Source organism: Morus notabilis, unplaced genomic scaffold, assembly GCF_000414095.1.
Source record: "Morus notabilis unplaced genomic scaffold, ASM41409v2 Scaffold172, whole genome shotgun sequence".
NCBI lineage: Eukaryota > Viridiplantae > Streptophyta > Magnoliopsida > Rosales > Moraceae > Morus > Morus notabilis.
The window spans coordinates 75729-101226 of record NW_010362230.1 but is presented as its reverse complement, the minus strand read 5'-3'; the positions used below and the strand labels follow the sequence as shown (position 1 = coordinate 101226).

The window sequence follows — 25498 nt, the reverse complement described above, 5'->3', positions numbered from 1 at the left end:
AGGAATGCCCAGCACTTTAAACTATCCGGCATTGGTCAGCGACCGTTCGTCCTTCTGCCCGAGCTGGACTGCTCGGAGGTATGGCTATGCTCCTTGTGTGATCCGATCAGACAGAGCCCTGCTCTTCTTCTTCGTTCTCAGGCAAACCGTCGTCCTGGTGGATGCCACCGAGTTGGTTCTGAGATTCTACAGCTTGGACAAGTAACTGCATCATTTCTGTCAAGTTCCGGACTTTACAGTTAGTTGCTCGGCTTGGGTCTGGGCTCGGCGTCCCGACGGCATTCCCCGGCCACGCCGGGCCGGGGCTCCTCACGACCCGGCTGGAGCAGGCTCGCAATACCGACGATTGTTGCCGTTTTGATTACTATTGTTGGGTTGATCCGTCATGATCGGAGTGTAAGTGAGCTGGAAAGGCGCGATGCCCTTCTTCTAACGCCAAAATGTTGATGTCTTTGTTGACTCAATACCCACGTGCGGCTGCGCACGGTAGTTGGACCGTCCTAGCTAACTCAGACTTGCTTAGTAGGTTCTCCTAAATGGTTGCTCCGCTTCCCGAGGTGCCGACTTGATTTTCCAGCCAGAGAGACAGATAAGGCTCGGGATCAGTTAGGGGTACTGGTGTGGTGTCGGTCAAAGACCCTCTGACGCTCAAGTCAGTCTCTTGCCTAGGAGCAGTAAATGAGGAGGCAACGGATAGGTAAGGAGAAATGTTCGTACCTCATAGATGAGCTTTGGGGGTATTTATAGTTTCTTGCCGGATTTGGGTTTTACCTGTCGTACGTCGAAGGTCCGCCGGTACGGCTGTACGGGCTTGTCAAACACCGGGACAGGTGTCGCAAATCAATGGCTATTGTACTTTGCCAATCTAATGGTGGAAGCTGTCCCTGTAGGGATTATGAAAGTCATTACATGGAGTTCCTGAAGGTAAAAGACGTTCGGTGGAGAGTTAAGCCGTTAGGTAGTGTTCGGTGGAAAATACTCAGGCATGGAGGAAGGCAAGCAGAAGGAACAGTCGAGGTATCATGCTCGGCGACATTGGTGACAACAGGGTACCGGTGATTCCTTCTCAGCAGCATGCTCCCGAACAGTGCTCGGCATACGGAGCCGAGCAGACACCCAACACCCCTTAACTATCTCTCTCTTTCCCCCTCTAAATATCGGCGACTGGAGACCGACCGTTGATAACTGCTGTATTTATCGCTTAATATCGTATTTACTCATAAATACTTTATTTATCTGAATATCCGGCAACTTTAAAATATTAAAATGTGCTATAAACAATATGTTTTAAAATGTTACGCTAGTTAAAGAACTATATTAATCAAAATGATATTAATAAAAAAATAAAAGATAAAAATCTTAAAATAATATATTTAAATAGTGAGTTCACTAATTTTCTCATAATAATTAGAATATGCAATTTTAGAGAGCTCTAGCAACATTAACAAAAGTTTGAATTCAGAACTTGTGAATCATGTGTATTGCCACATTATTAGGTATTAAAATTTTGTAAACAATATTATAAAGTTTCCAACCATCCAAATTGGGTGGGTTGATTTGCAATTTGACGTCCAATCCAAATTAAAGCCTCAACATAAAAATTAACCCACATAAACGAAAGTTCAAGTTAGATTGAAGGAGTGGGTGGGTTGAACTTTATTAAAAAAAAAAAAAAAAGAAGAATAATAATAATAATAATAACCTTGATCAAATGAGAATTGATCAAAAGCTCGTGGGTTGACATAAGGGGTAAGGTGCCTATATTTCTTGGAACGACTCTAGAAACTTCAAATAAATAAATAGTTATAAAACAAAAATAAAATTAAAACCATATGATTCTCAATTATAAGGTTCAACCTAGTCTCATCTTCTTAAGAATTACAATAAAATAAATATTCACAATTCCAAAAAGAAAAAAAGAAAAGGATGAAAAAATAATAATAAAGTAAAAAGAGGTCAATTCTCTAAATTTTGTTTTTCTGGAAAGTCTAGTGTCCATAACATTTTGTTTAATCCATTGGTCTGACGGTCAAAAAATTGAATAAGCTTACCATTGGGTAGATATGCCCACCCACACTAGATTTATGAAAAACCGATGAAAAAAATAAAAAATAAAAAAAACACCCCTCAGATCTCACTGTTCAAACCTATCCCGTCGACGGCCGTGACACGACCCATCGCGACAACGCATCGCCCGTTCCGTCGGCACAGGAGGCGAGCTTCGTCGCGAGGTCCGATCCTTGTCCCGATTTTTTTTTATTATTTTTTTTTTTTTTTTTGAGATTATCAAATTTAGAGTTGGTTGTTATCAAGTAGTGAAGTTGTGTCTATTTTTGTTTCAATCCATATGGGTACTGTACATGATTTTTTTTTTTTTTTTTAAATATTTTCAATGGATGTTATAAATGTAGATTTATTGGATATAGATGAAGAGTAGAGAGATGATTACCGTAAAAACGAAGCTGTAACCCATCTCAAGAACAGAACCCAAAAACTGAATTCTTCTCCACATCATGTCTAAATAGGCAGACGACATGAAAGATGCTTCTCTGGTGAAATTGGCTCCCTTTGTTTCAAGTCGAAAGCAATGAGGATGTGAAGCCAAGCAACGAGCCAACGCCTTGTCGTCCAAGCATATAACAACCAAATGCTTCAGCAATCCCTTTGTGTCGTTTCCAATCGCAAAGCTCTCCACAAATAGATCGAATATCGAATTTGTCTCTGCCCAAGCGTCGTTCAGTGTTGTTATAATTACCGTTTTCTTCTCGCCTCCCATAACCATTGATGCGTTTCTTAGAACTTTATCTAATTCGGCATAGTTCGCCATCTGTTCATATACATTTAGTCATTATAATTTAGAGGTGTAGTATTTTTGTTAACACACTTTAATGCAAAAATATAAAGATTTGAAAAGAAATTTCTTCATGTTTTGGAGGGACTATTTTCAAAGTTCAGAAAGATTTAAATAAAAATGGATAATATATACAACATTATTATTTATTATGTGATTAAATCCAAGTAGCATGCTTGCGATCCAAAGGAAGGGGTGCTCTCTACACGATTTCCTCACATGAACTTTCAATAATATAAAACAAAACAGAGAGAGATCAACATCAAATGGCAGCACAACACGATGAATATTAAAAAGAGATGACAGAAAAGATTGTTGCTGACTACACCCAGCAATAAAGTCAGCCACGTCCATCTGATTAGCGTATTTTCATGAGTAGTTTATTATTAACATTGAAGATAATATTATTTTATGTCAAGTTACATTGTTTTTATGCTTTTGATGTTTGCTTGTTGAACTTAACAGAAAGTTGTGCGGGTTGTATTCTTTTAATTTGTTGGCTGATTATATGGTGATGGTAGTATTTTTATGTGATATTGCTTTTTATGTTTAACTTAATGATAATGTTTAACTTTTATTTTATGTGATATTCTGATTGTTTCTATTAATTTTACAAAAACGTAGATAAATTAACAACATACCAATATTCTTAAAAGATAAATTAATAGACTAATATCATATGAAAATGTTTATTTTGAGACAAAATATTCGTCTCTAATAGAAGGCTATAAAATTTTTTAAAACATAAATTATTAAAACATTTTATAGACAAAAAAAATTGCCAATAAAATTAAATAATTTTATATAAATTAAGTATAGAGACAAATGATTTTGTCTCTGAAAACACTTTTTAGCTACAAAATGATTTTATCTCTGAATGCATATACATTAGAGACAAAACTGTTTGTCTCTGCAGCTTGATACTTTGTTCTAATCAAATCTGCAGCATGAGCAAAAGAAAAGAAAAGCCCAAAAAAAAAAAACTGCTAATTTTCTTTTTTTGAGTCTCTGGACTCTAATTATTATTTAAAATATGTTTAGTTCGTTAATTTAAAATTTTAATTTAAATTAAAATATAATTTTATGTAAAAAAATTTTATTATAATAAAAAAATTAAATGTAAATATTTTTAAAAAGTTTTTATTATAATAAAATTTAAAATTTAAATTTAAATTGATAAAATAAACTGAATATATAGTTTATTCGCTGGCCTCTCCACAGAAGACATAAAAGGTATACACCCTGAGGATGTATTTAGACCCCATGGATCTCACTTTTGTTGTTATAAAATGCGGGTCTTTTTCTTCCCCGTCAAATCCGTTCGAGGTTGTTGTCCACAGTACGTACACCATGCATTCAGCCAAAAAATAATAATAATAATAAATAAATAAATAAAATTATACACCACGCATACAGCCAAAAAAAATAAAGAAAGAAAGGTGTATACACCATGCAGCATCATTAATCCTTTTCCCTTCCATTAGTCGTCTATTAAGAAAAAGACGTTTGGTAATGAGATTTATATCATAAATTGAATCATAATTTATGATTTATTATAGTTTTTTTTTTTTATAAAAAATATACGTAAATTAAAAATAATTTTAATATTATGATTCTAATTTATGAACCAAACGTCTTTTTTGATTCCTAGCTACCGAAACTACTTCTATACTATTATTATATGCATAGATATTTTATTTTGTTGCATATAAGAGTAAATAATAAGAAAACTACGTTTCCTTAAAATAAATACTAGCTTTTTTTTAATTATGGTGTTAGACTTGTGACTTTTAAGATCAATAAGGAGAGAAAACGAAAATTTTGAAAAAATAATTTTACTTTATAAAAGATTGAGCTTTCATCTTAAAAAATTAACTTGTTAAGTAGATAACTCAATATCTTTATATATTTATAATTATATTTATATTTAAACGACGCGGGACTCAAATATTTTAGAATTAATACAAACTCATGTGCCAAATTATTTGAGTTAGAATTATTTGAGTTAGACTAAAGTAGCTTGATAGATACTAGACTTTCATGTGATTAGTGCTCAAAACACTTAATCAATTATTATCAACCAGGACCACAAAATTAATATAACAACCGGTTGCCGTGGTAAACACGTAGGGCTTGTTCTTTTAGAATTTAATTTGAGTATAATTCTTGAGTTGAATTTGAGTTATAACTTAAGTTGAACTTGTAACTTGAGTTTGTGTTTGGTTGTGTACATTTGAGTTATGATTTGAGATAAAGAATCTTTTTGAATTTGTATTTGAGTGAGTCAAAACTTAAATTTGTATTTAGATAGTATTTTAATAAAAACTCAATGTTGATAAAAAATTTTAATATGGTATATGGGTCGAGTTTTATTCATCTTTTCGTTGTCAACGCATAGAAAAAAAATTATCTCAATTAGAATTAAAACGAAAAAGTTATAGCATTTTTAAGAATAGAAAAAATAATGTTTATTAATTTGAGTTTGAGTTTCTGCACTCGAGTTAAAGGAGAAACTTGAACTCGAATTTTAATCCTGAACTCGAATTTAAACTTAAAAAAATATAAACTCAAATAAAATTGTAATTCGAATTATTATTTTTTTAATAGCACGCAGTCATTTTTCCATTGATTACTGAAAGAAAGTTTGATAGTAACAGTGATTTAATCGTACTTCCCCTCTTTTTCCTCAAAGGACCTGTTATTGCCACCACTATTGGTGTGTGGGTCCCATGCACCATTATTGTGGATTTTTACGATTATGTATGGCGATGGATAGTTGTTTTGAGGCCTTCCCATAAATAAAAGATGCTCTCATATATTCTAGACTTATCGACAGTTTGATCTTATCACTTTTCTACCAATAGACTTCATGTGTTTCCTCGAGGTAGGTTTAGAAAATCAACTTTTTTACATACTAAAATTTTGACTGCGCTAATTATTCCAAGTAATAACCGTGAGCTAAATTCACTCAAATTTATCTTCCCTAAATATGCAAATGTTTGATAATAAGTAACCATATACATCATCCAAAATTACTAATGTTATACAGTTATTGTTTTGATTGATATTGTTATTGTTATCATTCTTGTTGCTGTTGACTTGAAATCTGACCAGAAAAATGGATCATGACTGTAAAATAACAAAATTATCCCTTATATACATACATAAATACACATGCGTGTATATACAAATATATGTTTTATAGTAATAAAATCATAAATCCCGAATTAAGCATCTAGAGGGAAGTTCTATACGTTTACATCAATTTTATCCTGTATACTTCACTAAATTAATTCATAATAACCTCAAAATATATTATATATCCAATTAAGTGGCCGTGTGTCCATTTTATGAGTAGAAAAAACAATCCATACAAATCAAAAACACCCCATGAAGAGTTAAAGAAAAGTAATGAATACATTTGAGCGTTGAATACAGAACAATTTACCTGAGAAGCTGAAGAAGAAGAAGTGGCTCCAATATATGAAGATGCATAATAGGAAATTGGATGAAATGAAAGACGATTGACGGAATTATTAAGAAGAACGAAACATCCCAAAGCAATTGCCGTGAATAACACCGTGCCTCTAAGAATCCGCCCAACTGAATTATTATTTTCTGTAGTATTACTACTAGTATTGCTGTTCTCATCGTGAGTAGCAGAAACTGAACTATTGGTCATCTTTACTTTCTTTCTCTCTTTTTTTTTTTTTTTTGCTTTTCCTGGCTTTCTTCCTTTCACGTGTCTATATATTTGTAAAAAAGTCAACTTCTATATCAATGTCCAGCTTATTTATTGGCCGTGGCACTGTGGCAGGCTTTTTTTGACTTTTTAAAAAAAAGTATATTTTTTTATATTTGTTTCTAGACTTCTAAAAATAATTTGAAAATTTAATGAGTAATTTTTTAAATATAGTACTTTAGAAAATTGCTAAAGGAGAAATAAGTAATAAGCAATAAATTAAAGAGTTGTTCTAAAATATGCTTCAATCAAATCTTAGTTTACAAATAATAAGTTGAGAAATAGAGAGAGCAGGAGAAAGAGGACAAATATAATAAAACAAGGTGTGAGCAAGTTCCGAAGACTTTGCTTTCAGTAGGTCGAGCATATTTAGCTGCAAAGTTCAAGGTAAATTCAGCGAAAAATTTAATTCATTTTCTATATATTGCATATATCACTTATGATTAATACCTATATGGACAAGTTTTTAATGATTATGTTTTTATCCATGTCATCTCTAAATATAGACGTGACGTAATAATAATTTAATTTCATTAATTATCATTAATTTTTTTAGTCACTTATTATATTTATTACAACTATTAGATTAATATCTTGTGGTTAAAATAATAATATTGAAGTAACTATTAAATGAAATAACGATAACATAGTAAATTATGGTAATTTCTTATGTTATTGGAGAGATAAAATTTAATACGAGGATTTTGTTGCAGTTAACGTGAAGTAGTAGAGTCACATATGGACAACAGTAAAACACGTGGTACAGGATAATGTTACATAATGAATTAATTACAACGTAAAATAAGGAATATTATGAGAGTGTAGTAAATTAAAGCCTAGGATAGCGTTACCTTACGGTTTTGATAAGAACAATACAAGAAAAAATTATTTGTAATGTAGTTAATTACAGTAACCCCACGAGCTTAAGATAATCAAAACATGAAAGGATGAGAAACTAGGTTCAATACGTAGAGTAGTAGGTTAATTACAACGCGATTTTGGTAAGACAAACCAATTAAAGTATGTAAATCAATGATAGTATTACGTGCAGTGATGTTCTTAATTACCGTACCAACATTAAATTAGCGTTATAACAGGAATTACAACATTACTTCTTGGTCCCAATAAGTGAATCATTTACGAAAAAATAGAATTTTAACACAATTTTGTGAAGAAAACAAAAACAAAACAAAAAAAACAAAAAAACAATGAAACCAAGTAAAAGCGTAAAGTAATTACGAAAAGAATTATTTGTATTGTAGTACGATTCACGATTATCGAAACATGGAAGGATGAGAAACTAGGTTCAAGACGTATAGTAGTAGGTTCAATGGCACTATAATCATATATAGTCCCAAAATATGCAAATTAGCATTATAGCAACTAAACTATGAACATTGTAATACTTTTGTTATTTAATTTTTATTTTTTTATACAGATTGATTCTTTAACTTTTATTTTTTTATATAGTTTTAGTCTCAAAAACTAAAATTAACGAAAGATTTCTGGACTTTCAGAACATTTATGTAGTCGTTAGAATTTACAGAAATGATTACAATAAGTGAAAGATATTCTAGTTTTCGAGGTTTTTTAACAATAGCGAAGATAACAATTTGTGCTTAACATAACTACTTGTTTAAACCTTCAAGTTATTAGGGGCACATAATTTGGCTCTATTTAATTATAGAAATTTGGTGCCAAATATATAATTAGGGACCAAAACTAAAATAAGATAAAGTTTATAAAGTAATATGCCAAATTAAAATGCCAAAGTATAACAAGACTCATAGCTTAGGGACTAACATCACTAGATGCACTCAAAAAGATTATAGTCTCATGGCACTAAACCTCACAGTGTGGACCCAAGGATAAAATACTCGATATCAGTGGAAATAATGGTGCCTGGTTTATCTTAACATGCTAAACTCTTTTATTATCATCGTGCAATAAATGATGAGCAATACATTTATATCCCATAGCCTCATACAAGATAAGAAAATATCATTAGGAAAACAAGCTTTTAGGATACATATTTGGTGTAAAACAATATTTGTACGTTTGACCTTTTGGTAGTTTCTTATAAAGTTTTGAAATCTAGAATCACTATTTTGTGTGAACGTACATATGATAATTAATCATTAACACTCGGAAACCACCTTTGATAATCAATCATTGCGCTTAAACAGCTTCCCAAGCATGTAATAAGTCGCTACTACGAAACCAACTACAAAGCACCACCATCGGTGCCAAATGCTGCGCACACCGGCGGCACCGCCAACTTGCCGGTTGTTGAGCTGATTCTCCGGTGAACCCTCTTCAGCCCTGCAGAGTTCAAAGTGAAATCTCTTTTCAATAAGTTCAAAGATGGAAGCATTTGTAAAAACCAGTTCCTACAGAAATATATGGCCGTGGTTAATACGCATTTGTTCTTTTAACAAGTAAAATTAAGGAACAGTGGAGATTCTCTTAATAGAAAGCATCGATCATGAAGATATCCCCTCTTTATTTCACTTTACTTTTGGTTTTACACAAAATGGTTACGGAAGATGCCAATGTGCCTACTCAAAACAATACTAAAAATTGGATAACTCAAGAGGTCTAATTAGCAATAAGAGTTACCGGTCACGCCTTGGTTCTGGCAGAGATTTGATTTCCGGTGTCGATGGCTCAGCCGATGCAGGTTTTTCCGGTGTTGTCATCGGTAGGGGTTCTTCAAATGGAATTGGGATATTCTTAACCTATAACACCAATGAAGATTATAGTCACTATTCGTCTAAATGTGCTGAACGTACTAACAACATGTCGGTACGAGGTAGTAAGTCTAGCCTAACGGTAATTCTGTACCCACCAATTTAATGTTGTCGTCCAGAGTATAAGAATTAAAATAAAAAATAAAACACTAAAGACAATTTTTTTCTCACCAAATCCCTGAATTGCAGACTGTAAAGCATTTGAATGTATCTTTGCTTGGCTAGCTTCTGTTCCTTGCTCATCTTCCTCCAAAATCCATAGGTGGCTCCCATGTTCAACACCTTGTTTGCGTAGATTTTCCATGTATAGCTATAAAATCAAAGAATCCAAGTTAATCACAAGATATCAAAGTTTTGTCACATGCCAAAGAGTGTTAATTTTATGCAGCGATGATTGCTGAATTACCATTCATTTATCCGCTCAAGACCAGCGTTTGACACCCTGTTCCAATACTCGGAATCCACCTTGCACTTTCCGAAGAAATCAGCAATCTTGTTGCTTGATTCTGTCCCATTGTTAGGATCAATATGGAAGCCCGAGACACCATCGATGATGATCTCCGCGGGGCCTCCTTGGTTCGTTGCGAAGGTGGGGAGTCCACAGTTCATTGCCTCGATGACGGTTAAGCCAAATGCCTCATACAATGCAGGCTGCACAAAGGCGCCCTTTGTATCCGCAACGTGGCGGTACAACTCTGAATTTCGGTACCTATCGGTTTGTGCTGCAATCCATCTAATCTGGCCCTTGAGTTTGTACTCCTCTATTAAGGCGTGCATCTTCTTAATCTCTGCAATTTCTTCTCGGTCCTTCGACTTTGACGGATCAAAGAACCCCGCTACAACCACAAGATTCACCAAGTCTCGCAACCGCTTGTTCTTTCCATACCACTCAGTTAAGCCTGTAATGTTCTTGACAGTATCTAGTCTTGCCATTGAGAATATTATTGGTTTCCTCTTGTCTGCCAAAAATCCTCTGATTTCCAAGCACATTAAGATTCATAGAAAGTCAACAATTGTAGTGTTAATGATAAAGAAACAGAAGGAGGGAAGAAATTAGAATTTAGGAAGATGATAAGAAGAATAGAGAGGATTTCTGAACAATCAAAATGCGTTAATCAAAATAACAATCACTAAGGTTATTTATATAGAAGTTAAACCAATAATAGTGAGAGGGACTTACTATGAATAGGAAATTAAACTTTTCACGACTTTTTGTATTTTTTTTTATTTTGATCTTATGAGCTATTCTTTTTCCTTGTAAGTCATCTTTTGAGAATTTTATATAATACTAATCAATTGAGAATAAAATAGGCTTACAAGTGCTCATTGTTGTCCTCTTTGTTGTAGAGCAATTCTTCAATGGCAGGTTTAAAAGTGGTAAACCGCCGCTGCGTCTCTGTGTAGGGGAAGTAGACAGTTTGATCAGCACCCGGAGCAGCAATGTTGAATTTCGGTTCGAAGACATTGATGCCAGAGACTACTCGGCAAAGTCCCGGCATGGTGAATGCCGTATGGCTTTCGTACTGTCCCGGTCGATCCTTGCTGTAGGAAACAAAAATTTAGTTATAGTATACACTCTGTTTGGTAGGAAGGAGAGAAAATAAGAATAATACAAGTGGTATTTTTTTTTGTTCTTTTATGGTTTTGGTACGATAGGGAGGATTTAAAATATGACTACTTTGAAAAAATAACTATTGTTGCTATTTTTTGCGTAATTCTAACTTAAAATAAAGACCAAATAAGTGGTTACACCTTCTTTAGAAAGAATGACTAACCTTCCTGCAATTTCTTGGTATGTGCTTGTGATGATGAAATCCGTAGCATTCATCGAGATCAAGTCGGCTGTGAACTGACACGAAAAATGGTACTTTGGATCGAATTCCTTCCATTTGGCATCTGAATCTTCATACTTGGTTTTCTCCAATGCATGAGCAATAGTTCCCTGCCAAATTATTTAGGACACCAGCCAAATTAGTTGAAATGCTTGAGATTCCAAGAAAAAAGTGAATTGATTCATAATTATATTCTTCTAAAGAAAAGACCTGAGTAATTCCTAGTTTGCTAGCCATTAAAGATGCCACCAGATTTCCATCTGTGTAGTTCCCTATTATGAGGTCTGGTTTGCAGTCCATGTGCTCAAGAATTTTTGCAGTTGCATCCTAGGATTAGAAAAGTGAAGAATATAACTGAATTGTGGATCAAAAACAGAGCAATAAGAAAGTTGAGACACAAAAAGGATAAAGGATGAAAAATTTGCCTGAGAAAATCGCTCGAGGTAAGGATAGACATCGAATCGAGAAACCCATTGGCGGAGAACTCCCTTCTCTGTCCTAAATGGAACTCTAAGGATGTGACTGTGCTTAGTGTTGAAGATAGGCTCCATCTCTTGATTGCACTTTGTTCCTTTAGCATCTGGGATGAGTCTTGTCACCTTGTTTCACACAAGAACACAATCAATCAACAATAGAGATTCGCACAACACAAAATCGTTACTAATTACTTGGTACGAAATAATTGGTTTTGTTCCATTTATAACTCACCACAAGAATCTTAGGCTTAAATCCGAGTCCTTGCTGCTTAATTCTTTGCAGCAACTCTTCTTCCAATGCTGTCACTTGATCAAGAATATAAACCACCTAAACTCATCCAAAACCATTCAAGTGTTAAGAGTATCACTCAAACAAAGGTAATTGTAATGTGGACGAATAAGCATATGTTAAAATTAGGGGGACAAAAAAAACTTTTAATTACCAAACATGTGTCAGTGCATCAAAACTACCACATAAAATGTGGTAACCAAATGTTTTATTTTTTGCTGTGTGGCAGTTCTATTCTATTACCACACATGTGGTGATGCATCATTAATGGCGACGAATAGCAGTACTCGAATCTTTTTTGTCTAACCACATAATTCTATCAAAAATCATGAAATTGTAACTGGATGAAAGGCGATGGTAACGTTGACTTGAATAAGCAATATGGTGTTATCCAACTAGGTATAACAAAATACTATTTGGCCGTTAAGCCGTCTAATTATAACAAAAACCATCATCAAAGGTCTAAGTAACGGTGATTGAGTGTGTTTATAGACCTGGCCTCCAGTATCGGGCAATCCAAGGACGCCAGCCTGGCCAAAGTAGCCATGAGGAGAGAAGATGACAATGTTGAATATGGTTGGCAGCCAGCTGAAGATCAACTCAAACTTCTTTGGATCTGGTGCTTGAAGAACCTCAGACATTGTCCTCATTGTCTCTCTAACTCTCTCTGCTGTATCTCCCCACCCTTTCTCAAATCCCCACTCTTTCAACCTGGTGATTTCACAGCAAAAATCAAATCAGCCAAGGAAACCATTAATTTACTACCCAAATTTCACTCTCTCAAATAACGTGACAGAGAGAAAATGGTCACCTCTGCTCAAAACCGTGGAATGGGGTGTCTTTTGGTTGTGTGGAGACATAGGCTTCTGCCACAATCAATGCACCCTGAAGAGCTTCGACCGTGTCCACTGTCTCGTTGATCATAAGCCTCTGCGTGTTTCGAGCAAAAACGAAAAATCAAGTTACTAATTTTCTTAGCAATAAAGGCTTGTTTGGTATCACTTCATAAAGTGGTGAAGGTGATCTTAAACAGCATCTTGAGAAGATCTCTGCAGTTCACTTAGTACTCGTAGTTTGCATGTTTTGCAATTAGATGTATAGATACACACACACACACATATATATATACCTCTCCTCGGTGGTAAAGAGCTTGTAAATATTCAAGCAACTGCCTTGCATTTCCTGAGTTGCTTGTGAGCTTTGAAGACATAAACTTTGAGATGAAAGTGAGTCCATTGCCTATGGAAGAAGGAAGAGCCGTGCGAGGGGTTAAGAAGTCAATTTCTCCAAAATCTATTTCCAGAGCGTTTTCATCATTTGCCCTGCACAAATATCAATTTCAAAAGTCCCCATTAACTGCAAAATATAAATACATAATATGTATACATATATATATATATATATATGAATGTATATATACACACACATTTGCACACACATATCAATTGTAATTTGTAAAATGTATATATGGACATGTACACAGTGCATAAAATGTCGTCGGATGTGGTATTATCAAATACATACGTATGATCTAAAATGTTATAATTTTATATATACATACATACGACCTATATGCATGCATGTGTGTAGACCAAGGTTATAGTTCTCAGAAGGACCGGTTCTTAAATAAACTAAAAGAGACTTGTAACGGCGAAAAAAAAAAAAAAAAAAAAAAAAAAAGAAACCACCTAAGTTTGTCATGTAGTACCTTTAGTTGTTACCTCTCTTAAGGATTAATCTCTCTTAGGGCTAGGAGAAAGTCTCATATAATGTGATATAAATTTTGTAATCTATGTGTAATGTTTAAAGATATGATTATCCTTTAAAGATGTAAAATTTTGAATAAATCAGTCAAAATTTGGAAGTACCAATTCTCATCAAAGATCATCTCTTTGAACTTCAAGAAATCCAAAGCCGAAATTCCCTCAACTGTGAGATCATCAGAGTTAACTTGCACATATTCCCAGTAACCAGGATTTGGTCTTATGGCCAGTCCAACATATGGTGGCACCACAGCTGCCTCCTACAATTTTTATTTTTATTTTTTTATTTTTTGGAATAGAAAAAGGTTGATCACATAATTAATAACTAAACAATGAACAGAGAGAAAGAAATATTGATGTAAATACTCGAGTGGAAATTAGGATGTAGCCAAGCATTCCTTCAAGAACTTTGCTTCTTTCAACTTTGTCTTCGATTGATTTTTCCACCTCTTCCATTATGTTGTGGCCTTTCATCAACCTTTTCCCCTTTGAAACAAACCTTTTCATCCGACCACCAACAATAACAAAAAGAAAGAAAAAAAGATCAACATATTATTGCATCATTATAGCATAAAACTCTATAATGTCATTCTATTAATTATCCCGATTAAATCCCGATAACGTTGTTAAAGTTAAAATATACAAAACATTATTTTTACGGTATCTTAAAAAAGAGAATGATGAGAATACATACATACATATATATATATATATGTGTGTGTGTGTGCCATTCATATAGAAAAAGAGGGGGTTTTTTTTTTTCTTGTAATGGAAAAAGAGGGAGTAAATAAGAACCTGGCAAAGCATCTCTTCATGTGATAACGGCTCTGCTTCAATGCATCAGGCATGCTATCAGCAATGGTATCTGACCTCTTCAAGACAGAATTGGAAGCCATTTTTGGTAATTAATTAAAGAGGACAAATAAAGCAGATGAAAAATTCAGGAACTTGTTTTTTGGGGTTGTTGTCTATGTTTTTGGCTTACGTTAATAATAATAATAATAATAATATGGTGATGTATTTATAACATGAACACACAAAAATTGCTAGAGAAGGCAAAAGAACATTCTTATATGCCATTTGTGGGGAAAGAAAGATTGAAAGGAAACTAAGGAATTATCTGATTTCGTGTGAGTAAGCAAATCTGATATTTCCTTTTCGCAGAATAATTTTTGAAAAGGGGAGGGAAAGAATTTTGTGGTATGACTTGTGAAAACGTGCTAACTAATTTATGGTGGACTCGTTTGTATTTTATTCTTTACTTCTTGCCTCGTCAAAAATTATATATTTGTTATGAGGTACAGGAATTTTTCCTTATTATTACCTTTACTTTACATGTAAACCTGGTATAATCGCAACTTCTAAATTTTCGAGCTCTCGAGAGAAAATTGAAAAGGCAGAAAAAAATATATATTTATATAAGATTGTAAGTATTTTATTAAGGAAATAATTGAATAAATATATAATTGAAATTGAAATAAAAATATGATTCTATAATGTAGAGAGTGTAAAAGGTAGAGATATCAAGATGCAAATAGCTTACCTACGTCTTAAGTACTTTGGCACTTAGTCTACCATCACAGTATGTATTTTTTTCAAAATGTGTTCTACCACCTAATATGTAGGATGCTTAATCAAATCAAATTCCAACACCCATAATTTCAAACCTCAACTAGTTCGATGCAAGAGCATACTTAAACTTAAATGGCGCTCACAGATTCGTAAGAGATTAAGGACTCAAACGAGTAATACTTAGAGTGGATTCTAAAATCTTGCCTTAGGTGATGTTTTAAAGATAAAATCATTTTAATATCTTGTATTATGCGTATGTTTTTTATTATATTAAAATGGTATTTTAATATTTTAGAAAACTTCTTTTTAGACCTTTTTGGAACACAAAATGTCTATTGTACCCTTCTAATTAATTAAATAGAAATTAATAACTTTTAATTATTTTCAGAAAATATTTTAAATATATTTAAATTTTAAAAAACCAAATAAAAAAAGAAACCCACTCTTGTTGCATAAATCAAAAATTCACGATGAAAACCAAAACTTGAAAAATAGTTTAATTCCCCGCTCCTCCGATCACTGTACCCAAACCCATGCTCTCATTGCACCCAGCAAATCAGCAATCAAAATAAAAAAGGAAAGCATCATCCACATTTCAAAATCAAGACCCAGATTTTTCTTCTTTTTTGTTTTTTTTTTTTTTTTTTGTTTTTTTTTTTTTTTGTTTTTTTTTTTTTTTGCTTTTTGCATCTGGAAAATTAGACCCAGATCCTATTCGAAAAGAAAACAAAAAATCAGACCCAGATTTTGAAATAAACTTCACAGCCTAACTCCGTGCGTTGAATCCTCGCCATCGCCTCCGGTGCAAGAAAGGGCAAGATGAAGGAAACGAGTAGGGATCTGGTTTTGGGGGATGGCCGATTGAGGATGGGTTGGATGGTTTGGGGTCTTAGTGTTAAATCCGATTATGAGTTTTTTATTTTAGGAGTTTCTCCGTAGTTCGACGGTCTCAATTTTTAACTGTTAGATTTAATTAAATCATATCTTATTAAAAGATATGTAGAATAGATATATTTTAATACAAATTTGAGTGATGTCTAAAATACTAGGTTGCGCTTTTTCCATTAGTTGCAATTTTTAGAAAGAACGATTGCCATCAAATTCTATAATCATCTTATTATAATGAAATTTTCAGAATCATTTTAATAATATTCGTAAAAATAGTTATATATTACCATTAATGATACAATTACACGTATATCTAATGCATTAACCTTTATCTATCACTGTGTTTAGATTCCAATTGTTTTTATCAGTTGGGTGTTAAAAAGAAAACAAAATATAAGTACTTTCAGTTAGCGGAGTGCCATTTTACATTTTTTTGTCAACATCGCATGCATATTTTGTATTCTATCAGCACATGATATTTTCCATCCTTTTTGAACACATAACTGATGAAAACAAACTGATAGATTAAGATTAAATTTAAGACCTTTCAAAAACTAAAGGATCAAAACGAAATTAAAGATAAAATCCAAAGACCATTTGTGAGGTTAACCCAGCATCACAAAATCCTCGATTAAATTTTCTTACTTCTTTCGTCTCACTGTTTTTTGTTGCTTCTTCTTCTTATTATTGTATGGGTTTTTGGGATCTTTTCGGGTCACTGTGACAACAATTACACATTGCTGGCAAAGAACAGAGGCTCCAATTAACACTCTATCCGGACCATGCACATTGTTATGTCTTGTGGCGTCTGGAACTAATACAAGTGGGACAATGTATATATTCCTCTCATCCCATCGGAATGGAACACAGTTGCATCAAAATGAAGAGAGAAAAAGAATAATAATAATTCCAATGAAATTACTATTTATACCAAAACCAACCGAACAAAATAACTGAGAGTTTTCCATCCATTTCTTTTCATCCCCCAAACCAACCGTGCCCTAAGGATTCAAAACTTTAATTCCAACACACTTCGCATAGTAAAATAAACGTGTAACCAACTTTAGGATTCATCATGACAAAAGCTTTTGCCCATGGCGACAACTTAACCGGATGAGACATCTCTTATTTACATAACAGAATTTGTCCATTTTTCGGGGTCTCAAAGGGGTACCTAACCTAATAGTAATAGGCGGATGGAAGAAAGAAAAGGGCAGGGCCAGCCACGAGCTTGTCTCCTCTCCAACGACTAGCTTCTGTTTCTTGACCCAGTCTGACAATGAGGACGCTGCTTTGCCCTTCTCCTGCCGTGCTGACGGGGGCAAAAAGATCAACGACTAGCTTCTGTTTCTTGACCCGGTCCGACAATGAGGACGCTGCCTTGCTCTTCTCCTGCCGCACTGAAGGGTGCAAAAAGATCAATTCGGTTTGAAGGCTCACCTCCAACAGCCGGTTCCCAGATGAGGGAACTGATCTTTCTCCGCTTCACAGATTCTAGATAGAGAGACGCGCAAACAAGTGCGAGAGAAGCAAGATCGTTGCACCAAGTCAAAAACCCAGCGAATTTATTTTTTGTTCCATAATACCCACCTTGACTTATCTTCAGTCTAGGTCTATCGGGTAATAGAATAGAACAAAAAAAAATTCGTTCATTCTTTTTTTTTTTCTGTTAAATCAAAACCTATTTCCTGACGTTCTTTTTTATTGTTTTTAATAAATTTCTCTTTATTCTACGCGAGACAATGCCCAGATAGTTACGCCTTTCATGTAGGTCGAAACTTAACCCAAATTTAATTAAACTTTATTGAAGCATTTATTGTAGTACTCTAGTATATGACCATCACTCGTACTTCCAGCCAATAAAAGATTATTCTATAGCAAAAACGAGCTTCCATACAAAACGTGCACAGAGCGTTTTCAAACTAAATAGAGAGAACATGCATCGTGCCCAGCAATTTTATAAGAGATTCTTAAGACCGTGCTTTCTGAAACCGCGTTGGAAACCTTCAACAAACCCTTCCATCTTTTCAGTTCAAACTATTTCAGGTTTTGGAATAAAAATGTAGATCAATGTCAGCCGAAAAGAACCAAGATGTCAAACAGTAGTTTAGTTAACACCCTTACAAAACAAGTGCAGCAAGGCTGCGATAGCAGTGGCAGTTTTAGAAAGTATTAAATAGTTTACTTTGTTTTTAAGGTCCATAAGCTACCAAATGTTTGCCTGACCTTTCCACAAAATAAAACCTACTGGGAGCTCAACAGTAGAACATCACCCTCTTGACATTGTCCTTTAGTGCAGGCAAGGGTCGCACAGCAGCATTTCCACCTGGCGCACGCATGCTTCGTGCACCTGGCCCCTGGCCCATTCCTCCGCGCGCAGCAGCAGCGCCACTTGTCATTGACCCACTATCAGAGGTCTCCGGCTCCATGTAGAAACGAGCACGGAAAGCAGCAAGATGGGCATAGTATGCAGGAGGCACTGCCAAACAAAGGAAGTAATCAATTAACAAATCAAGCATCAATCCATAAATCACATCCACAACTGAGCATCTAGAGTGAACCCGACAACTAAAATACGTAAACAAAACACGAGGAATAGATAAGAGAGAGAACCTATTGAGACTGATCGTGTGCATCGTGCATATCTGCAAACAGTAAAACCAAACATTGTTATTCAAGAAAAGCTCATCAATTCCAAAACTAATTCGTCCACAACATGGAACTTTAGTCAACATTCAACAACCAAAAGAGCATACACCATTCTTTCATGGGAAAAAAAGTAGGATCTATCACGACTTACGTGTAGCAGAGATTGTTTGTTAGGGACTGCAGCCCGTCAGCAGTGAACTTGTTTTCATCCCACAGTACATGGTAGTGAGCCGGTCGGCTAGTACCCTGTTTACATGTCAAAATACCGATGCTGCTCAGTTACCCTCCAACACAAACACTTACACGAGATGATGAAAAAAGATCAGAGCTGCAAAGATGCCTTGCCTGTATTCCAGCATGGCTACAGAGATAGAAATCAAACTCCGTTGGATGACAGATTTTCGAGTCCACAACTGTGCCTGTTTTATTGGTGTACAAGGTACGAATCAAATATATGAACGCATCAAAGGCAGAATTAAATTTACATATTTCAAAAGCAAAGAGTAACACACCCGGTAATATGTTTCCACTCCTGTCAACTGCATTGCGGTCATTATGGTTGTTCGCAAACAACCTTGTATGATGACGCTTCTGAACCACCACGAAAGTCACAGGTGGCTGATAGTTTGGTTCCAAGGAAGCACAGGCCTGAAATCATTGCCAAAAAATAATAATACTAAATAACAATGACGAGCAACAGAAATACTTTGATTAATCAATTTTCAAAATGAAACTTAATTTAAAATAGTGCCACAATAGATGTCCAAAAACTTGATATCCAGCAGGGTATATTATGCCTTACCCTGCGAATAGCATCAAGTTCATACAGCAAAACTTGATAGAACTGTCCCTCACTGACACCATCCCTGCAAAGTGATATACCCTTTAATCAAAAAGTGCAAAAATAGAGGGAACAAAGAGGGGCAGAAGTTTGACATTATGACCATGCCTGTAAAATATGATGCGTTGTGGCTTCTGGCCAGTTGCCCTACGGAATGAGATGAGCAGTTCCCTGCAGCCAAAAGAAAAGACTACTCAAGCCACTAGGCCAAAAGAATCTCCAAGCAGATGTGTGAACTTCACCAAAAACTACATGCTATAACTCGCATACTAAACTTTGTTATCTCACAAGGCGTGGTGTTAAGAGGTGAAAAGTGCAGTATTGGGTCAGAGGTAGGCGGGAAAGAGAGATATACTTAATCATGCCACCCGACACTTGCCCCTTAACAGGATCATGCCATGTTTTGAACAAATCCTGGATTAGCTCTTGTCGATGAGCTTGAGCACAGACCAAACCGGCGTACTTGGTAACTTCAGGCCAATCTTGCGAAGCCACAACCTACATTTGAAGAAAATAATTTTGAAGTCCTTCAGGCAGCACTCACGGACGAACACGAAAAGAACAAAAAAAAAATCAAAAAAAAAAATTACAAGCTTAAAGATAAAGAATATAGCAACATGTCATGACATACAGCTGCAATAGAAGGGCTTGAATCCTCCCCAGGATGAGGATGTGTAACATCAGCACCAAAAATTATAGTGGGTCGGTCACTGACCAAGGGAATGCGCCTTGATATTGCATCAACAAGTACAGTGTTCCTTCCCCCAACCTTTACATTTATTTTCAAGGCCACATTTGCAAGATACTGCTTACTCATTCTGACCACATGCTTTGTCAAACAGCACTGGGAAACAAGGCCAAGATCTGTCTCACAAATTCGCTTTAAATCACCTAAGAAAAATTTAAAAAAAAAAAAATGACAACTCAGAATATGTAGTCAAACATAAACACGAAACAATATGACATTAATCCCTATTAGATTCCATACCATACAGAGAGCCGTTATTATCAGGTAAAATGACAATTAGCATATCAAGCTCCTTCCCCTGGAGTTTAGTCATCGCATCATGATAGCGAGTTTTTAGAACCTTCTCTACCTGATCAGGACGACCATATAAAGGTGGAAGTACTGGTTCTGGATTGAATGCCTACAATGAAACAAAGGACACAACATCAGACACATAGAAGTGTACAATAAAGGTTAACTTTCAAAAAACACAAGCCCTGTACCATGCCAGAAATATAACACATTTGAGCAAGCTCATTACAGAAACCCCTAGCCACAGTGTCTTGAATGTTCCGAGAAAAGTTTATGCACATCCAATTGTTAACGGTCCCACCATTGACCATTTTCTGCAACAAAAAATCATGTGGGGTATAAGACTCAATTTTAAGGAAACAAACTAAAACCGGAATCAAACAGTATTTGCCTTCGTATATACATACATGCATACATACATACATACATACATATATATATATATAACAAATTGGGGAAAAAAACCAAAGATATCGAACCCACTCAATATAACTAAAAGAAACTTAAAATCATCAGCTAATACATAATAACATAATTAAAGCGAGAAAACCTGCAAGTTAGCTAAAGACAGCAGATTAGCAAATCAGAGCAAATGCAGAATCGATTTTCACCAAGTTGTGAAATGCAGGAAAACTCATAATATCAGGAAGCATACTCTTATGGCCTCATAAAAGGTCTGAAAGGTTTTTATCAATGCAAGGTTTTTCTTATATATTTAAAAAAAAAAACACACACACGTGCACAAAAGGTCTGAAAGGGAGTGAAAGTCATCCAAAATTGTGCTTAATATGACAGCATTCCTACAAATAGAAACCTAACGAAAGTCCACTAAAACCTATGCCCCTCAGGCAGAATATCCATGGACCTTCCCTTGCACCACATACCAAGGGGCTGGTCCTGCTTGGGGCTCTCTCTCTCTCTCTCTCTCAAAAATATTTAGGCAATACATAATAAATTATCCTCTTTGAATTCCACATCAACCATCTGTTTCATCCCAACCTATTTTTGTTATACGCCATAATAGCATACACTAATGCCCAAAAAAAAAAAAAAAAGGACTGCCATCACCTACAATATGATCATGAAATGCAAAATTAGGATCTAAGATTAAAAAATAAACAAAGTGCAAATAATAATTTCAATTCATAAAGTACCTTATTCATCATATTCCACTGTCCGACTTGAGGAAGGCAATCCTTCTCTCTACCCGTGTCATGATATTTAAGCTGCACAAAGCAATGAACAAAGCAATGAACAAACGTTTTACCATCCAAGTCTGGAAACGCACAAAACACCTTAAAACAAGTATGTGAAAGATATGAAACTCACCAAAGGAGCAGGAAGAATGCGAGCTTCAACCTGAGCAAGCCTTTCACTGATTTTGATCCCAAACTCCTTTGCATAAGGATCTTCATAGTAAGCATTATGGCGAACAGTCTGACACATAGATTATTATTATTATTAAGCAACTCAAATCAAGTCCATGGACTCACAAGAGTAGAAAAACATATTCCAATCAGGAACCAGAAAAAATTTTAACACTCATGAATAGGAACTTCAGTTATTGACGTTAAATCCCAGGCTTATACTATAGAAAGTTAAGCCATCATTCCTAACCAATAGACAATCAAAAATTCAATAAAAATACAGGAATAATTAATTTAATACTATTTGATGAAACTTGAAAGTGGATTTCGAGGAAAAAATGTTGAACCATATTTGATTTGAATCATATTTGATTTTTGCACACATCACAAAATGCGAATGAAGATTGAAGACCTCCGAAAAAGTAGAGACATACTTCAACAACATAATAGAAAATCTGAATATATTTTTTAAGGACGTTGCTCCAATTGGGGAAAAAATTAAGGAAACCCAATGCTTAAATAAATCCACCCAATTTCATGAAATCGCAAGGATTGATCAGTACAAAGCACTCGCATAGCTCAAGTTAACAGAACATCATAACATTAAGTCATGAACAACAGCAAGGAATGAGATTTCTTTTAAACTTGAAAGAGAAAGGAAAATTGCAATCACTAGGGATGTTGTAGAAGGCATGAAGCCCTACAAAAAGATCAAGGACATAACGCTATTTATTCAACAGTAGAAGACAAGCGCACTTAATTTATCCAAGAGTCAGAAAAACGTAAACATACTGTAACAGAAACATATACTGCATGTAAGATTGGACAGCAATAGAGGACTTTTAACGACAGCAAACCTGCATAATATCACGTTCCCTTTCTTGAGGACGCTGACAGGTAACCTTCAGTAAAGCAGTAATCTGCCTCTCATTCAACCTCTTAGAGTATCTCTGACCCTCAACAATTTTACACACCTGTATCCAGAAACGGCCTATCAGCATAAATAGCCACAAAGCAAAGAATAGACAAAGACAAATAGTAACTCAAGTGGTTTACCTCCATTGGTAAGTAATTTGGTCTCTGCTGGTTCCCCACTTGGAGACAAGGCCATTGAGTATGCTGAATGACAAAACCGTAAGTTTCGTAGAAGTACTCAACAACAGATTTCATAGTACCTCTCTCATCCACTGGAAAACTGAAAATGAGAAGAAAATGTTAAATAAGCAGTTGTTTTGCAAGCATAGCATAATGTAAACAAAAGACTTGAAAATGGAAAATGTACAGAACACACGCTAGCATACATTGTACAGCCTATAGAAAGTAATCTAATACTCACGTCAGCTCTCCTGTTGTCTGTGATGTCAAACCAGAAATACGGTATTTTCTGCGCATATTCCCACGGTGTGTAACTTCGACCTTCACTCCACGTAAAGCCTTTTTAATCTGGTTTGCACAAAAAGTAAGTTATATCTTACCAACGTTTGTAACCAAAATCAAAGCAGTATAAACTATTACAGACATCGATTTGAACACAAACCACATAATTCAATATAGGATTGAGTCAGACAACAACAACAACAACAACAACAACAAAAACAGTTCCTTCCCGTGAGAAAGGGAAAAGAAATGTATTTAAAAATAAATAATAAAAAGACAAACTGCAAGAGTGTTGGACACATTCCGTTGAGAAGTTTTGTTACAACGAAATTTCTTGCAAGAAGACAGGAAAAAATTGTAGTAGCAATACACTTTGAAAGAATGAAACAAGAAAAGAGATTATTCAATAGGGCAAAGACAGTGAATAAAACCTAACCTTTACACGATCAGCATCAGATAATGGTCTGGATGAAACATCACGATTTAGCAGCTGAGTTACAAAATCAATAACTGGCAACGGCTCAATGAACGCAGTAGAGGACATGTCTGGATCATTAACAAATTGTCACTATATCATACCACACAGTAATGTAAAGGAACTTAATATACAAACATGCATAACTTGTATGTAACACTAAGATTAGAATGTGAGCTGGCAGGAATTAACAATCATGCTCATTAAAATCTCAAGAAAAGCGGCATAAAGATTTAGTACCAATATTAAGGGATAGCCCCATCTGAGTCGGGCGAATACTTTGATAAAATCCACGCCAACTTTCCAATCCCTCACCAAGTGGTTGTCTTCTACCCAGATCAGGAGAATAAAATGATCGGCCGACAGGGCAGTACCTACAATTAAACAGCACAGTGATATATAATTCTCAAAAGAGTCTAACAAAGACTAGGATAGCAACAGCAAATTCCTAGTCTGAAAAAGCAGTCTCACTCTCACACCATACCTAGTAGTAGGCAATTCACGTAGAACTATGTCAAGCACCTGAAGGGCCTCCTGGGGTGCATCAGCTTGCCTTCCCTGCAAGAAGAGTCCTAAATGGTGTAGGTCAGCACGAGCAGCCAATTTTATTACAACCTTAAATTCCCTCTCCCTCCTGCAACAAGAAATATTAGTCAAATGCGAGAAAGAAAACATAAGAACATAAAAATGATTACTAGAAAAGAGCTCTGCATCAAAGATCAAGACTGGGGCTGCAAAGAAAGAAAATAGTGCACACCTCTGGCCTCCTGCGCCATCATCCTCATCAATAAGAGTGATCTTGAACTCCTTAGAAATGAAGGGAAGTGGACCAGCAGTATAGAGACTCTTTCGCCCATCATAGGCAGGGAGCCGCTTTCCAAGATGGGAGTCCTGGTACAACCTTACAAGCTGCCCCATAACAGCTCGGTTGACACCACGTGAAGTGACCTCCGGTGTAATAGTAACCTAAAAAATGTCAAAAATAAACAAGGATCATGAACCAATATGCAACAAAAATAGAACAATAACAAAAAAAACCGAAATGAGAGCAAGAGAACTCACGTCATACTGGTGCAAATCCTTGTCTGGAAGCTCAGCAAAGAAGTGATTAGCCTTGACAATACACTTAATGCCAGTGCTGCCCTTTCCCGGGCGGAGAGGAAACCTCATGGACTTACTTGAGGGTGGAGCAGGCTGTATTGCCTGGCTCGGAGCAGTCTCCGGCTGTAAGCCAATCTGCTCCAAATGCTGAGCCAATTGCGAAGTTTCAGGTGGCCCAGCAGAAGAACTAGCCTCAGATGGCAGAGGCTGAGAGATCCCAGCTTGATAAGGAGCAGGGGTTGCTTGGTGCAGCTCGGGAACTTGCGGTCGGGACGGTACACCAGAAGGTCCTCCCCCACGGCCACCACCCACACCACCAGTGCCTCGTCCACCACCTCCATACCCTCCTCCACGACCTCCTTGCTGGGGCAGCCCTCCCCTTCCCCTTCCTTGTTGATACTCGGGAGGCCCACCATACTGCTGCTGCTGCTGCTGCTGCTGCTGGGGGGGGCCACGACCCCGGCTGGCGGCGCGCCCCTCCCCCGC

General features: G+C 35.6%; 3 protein-coding genes across 3 annotated transcripts in view; all 3 read right to left on the bottom strand.

Annotated features, from left to right (window-relative positions):
* Window positions 1-6567, bottom strand: part of LOC21407812 (uncharacterized protein At4g15970) — an 8509-nt gene extending 1942 nt beyond the window's left edge. Inside the window, exons 1-2 of the mRNA XM_024167755.1 lie at window positions 6300-6567; window positions 2450-2827 (exon numbers count right to left, since the gene is read on the bottom strand). Of these exons, the coding sequence (XP_024023523.1) occupies window positions 2450-2827; window positions 6300-6533 (612 nt within the window). The 5' untranslated portion in view covers window positions 6534-6567. The remainder of the gene's footprint in view (window positions 1-2449; window positions 2828-6299) is intronic.
* A 2053-nt stretch (window positions 6568-8620) lies between these two features.
* LOC21407811 (sucrose synthase 6) lies at window positions 8621-14676 on the bottom strand. Its single transcript, XM_024167712.1, has 15 exons — window positions 14499-14676; window positions 14070-14202; window positions 13809-13963; window positions 13070-13262; window positions 12752-12870; window positions 12435-12651; window positions 11884-11979; window positions 11601-11774; window positions 11386-11502; window positions 11119-11285; window positions 10661-10885; window positions 9750-10316; window positions 9515-9653; window positions 9213-9331; window positions 8621-8915 (listed from the first exon to the last, which is right to left on the bottom strand). Exons 1-15 carry the CDS (start codon window positions 14597-14599, stop codon window positions 8759-8761), a joined length of 2679 nt encoding a protein of 892 aa, XP_024023480.1. The 5' UTR covers window positions 14600-14676; the 3' UTR covers window positions 8621-8758.
* Window positions 14677-18187: 3511 nt separating this feature from the next.
* LOC112092224 (protein argonaute 1) overlaps window positions 18188-25498 on the bottom strand; it is an 8323-nt gene continuing 1012 nt past the window's right edge. The window contains exons 3-23 of the mRNA XM_024167773.1: window positions 24974-25489; window positions 24669-24877; window positions 24396-24545; window positions 24152-24285; window positions 23873-23982; window positions 23396-23502; window positions 23116-23254; window positions 22917-23033; window positions 22022-22129; window positions 21847-21918; window positions 20884-21006; window positions 20642-20801; window positions 20285-20544; window positions 20009-20151; window positions 19762-19824; window positions 19615-19678; window positions 19325-19460; window positions 19158-19231; window positions 18964-19058; window positions 18777-18808; window positions 18188-18642 (exon numbers count right to left, since the gene is read on the bottom strand). Coding sequence (XP_024023541.1) covers window positions 18419-18642; window positions 18777-18808; window positions 18964-19058; window positions 19158-19231; window positions 19325-19460; window positions 19615-19678; window positions 19762-19824; window positions 20009-20151; window positions 20285-20544; window positions 20642-20801; window positions 20884-21006; window positions 21847-21918; window positions 22022-22129; window positions 22917-23033; window positions 23116-23254; window positions 23396-23502; window positions 23873-23982; window positions 24152-24285; window positions 24396-24545; window positions 24669-24877; window positions 24974-25489 — 3036 coding nt within the window. The 3' untranslated portion in view covers window positions 18188-18418. The remainder of the gene's footprint in view (window positions 18643-18776; window positions 18809-18963; window positions 19059-19157; window positions 19232-19324; window positions 19461-19614; window positions 19679-19761; window positions 19825-20008; window positions 20152-20284; window positions 20545-20641; window positions 20802-20883; window positions 21007-21846; window positions 21919-22021; window positions 22130-22916; window positions 23034-23115; window positions 23255-23395; window positions 23503-23872; window positions 23983-24151; window positions 24286-24395; window positions 24546-24668; window positions 24878-24973; window positions 25490-25498) is intronic.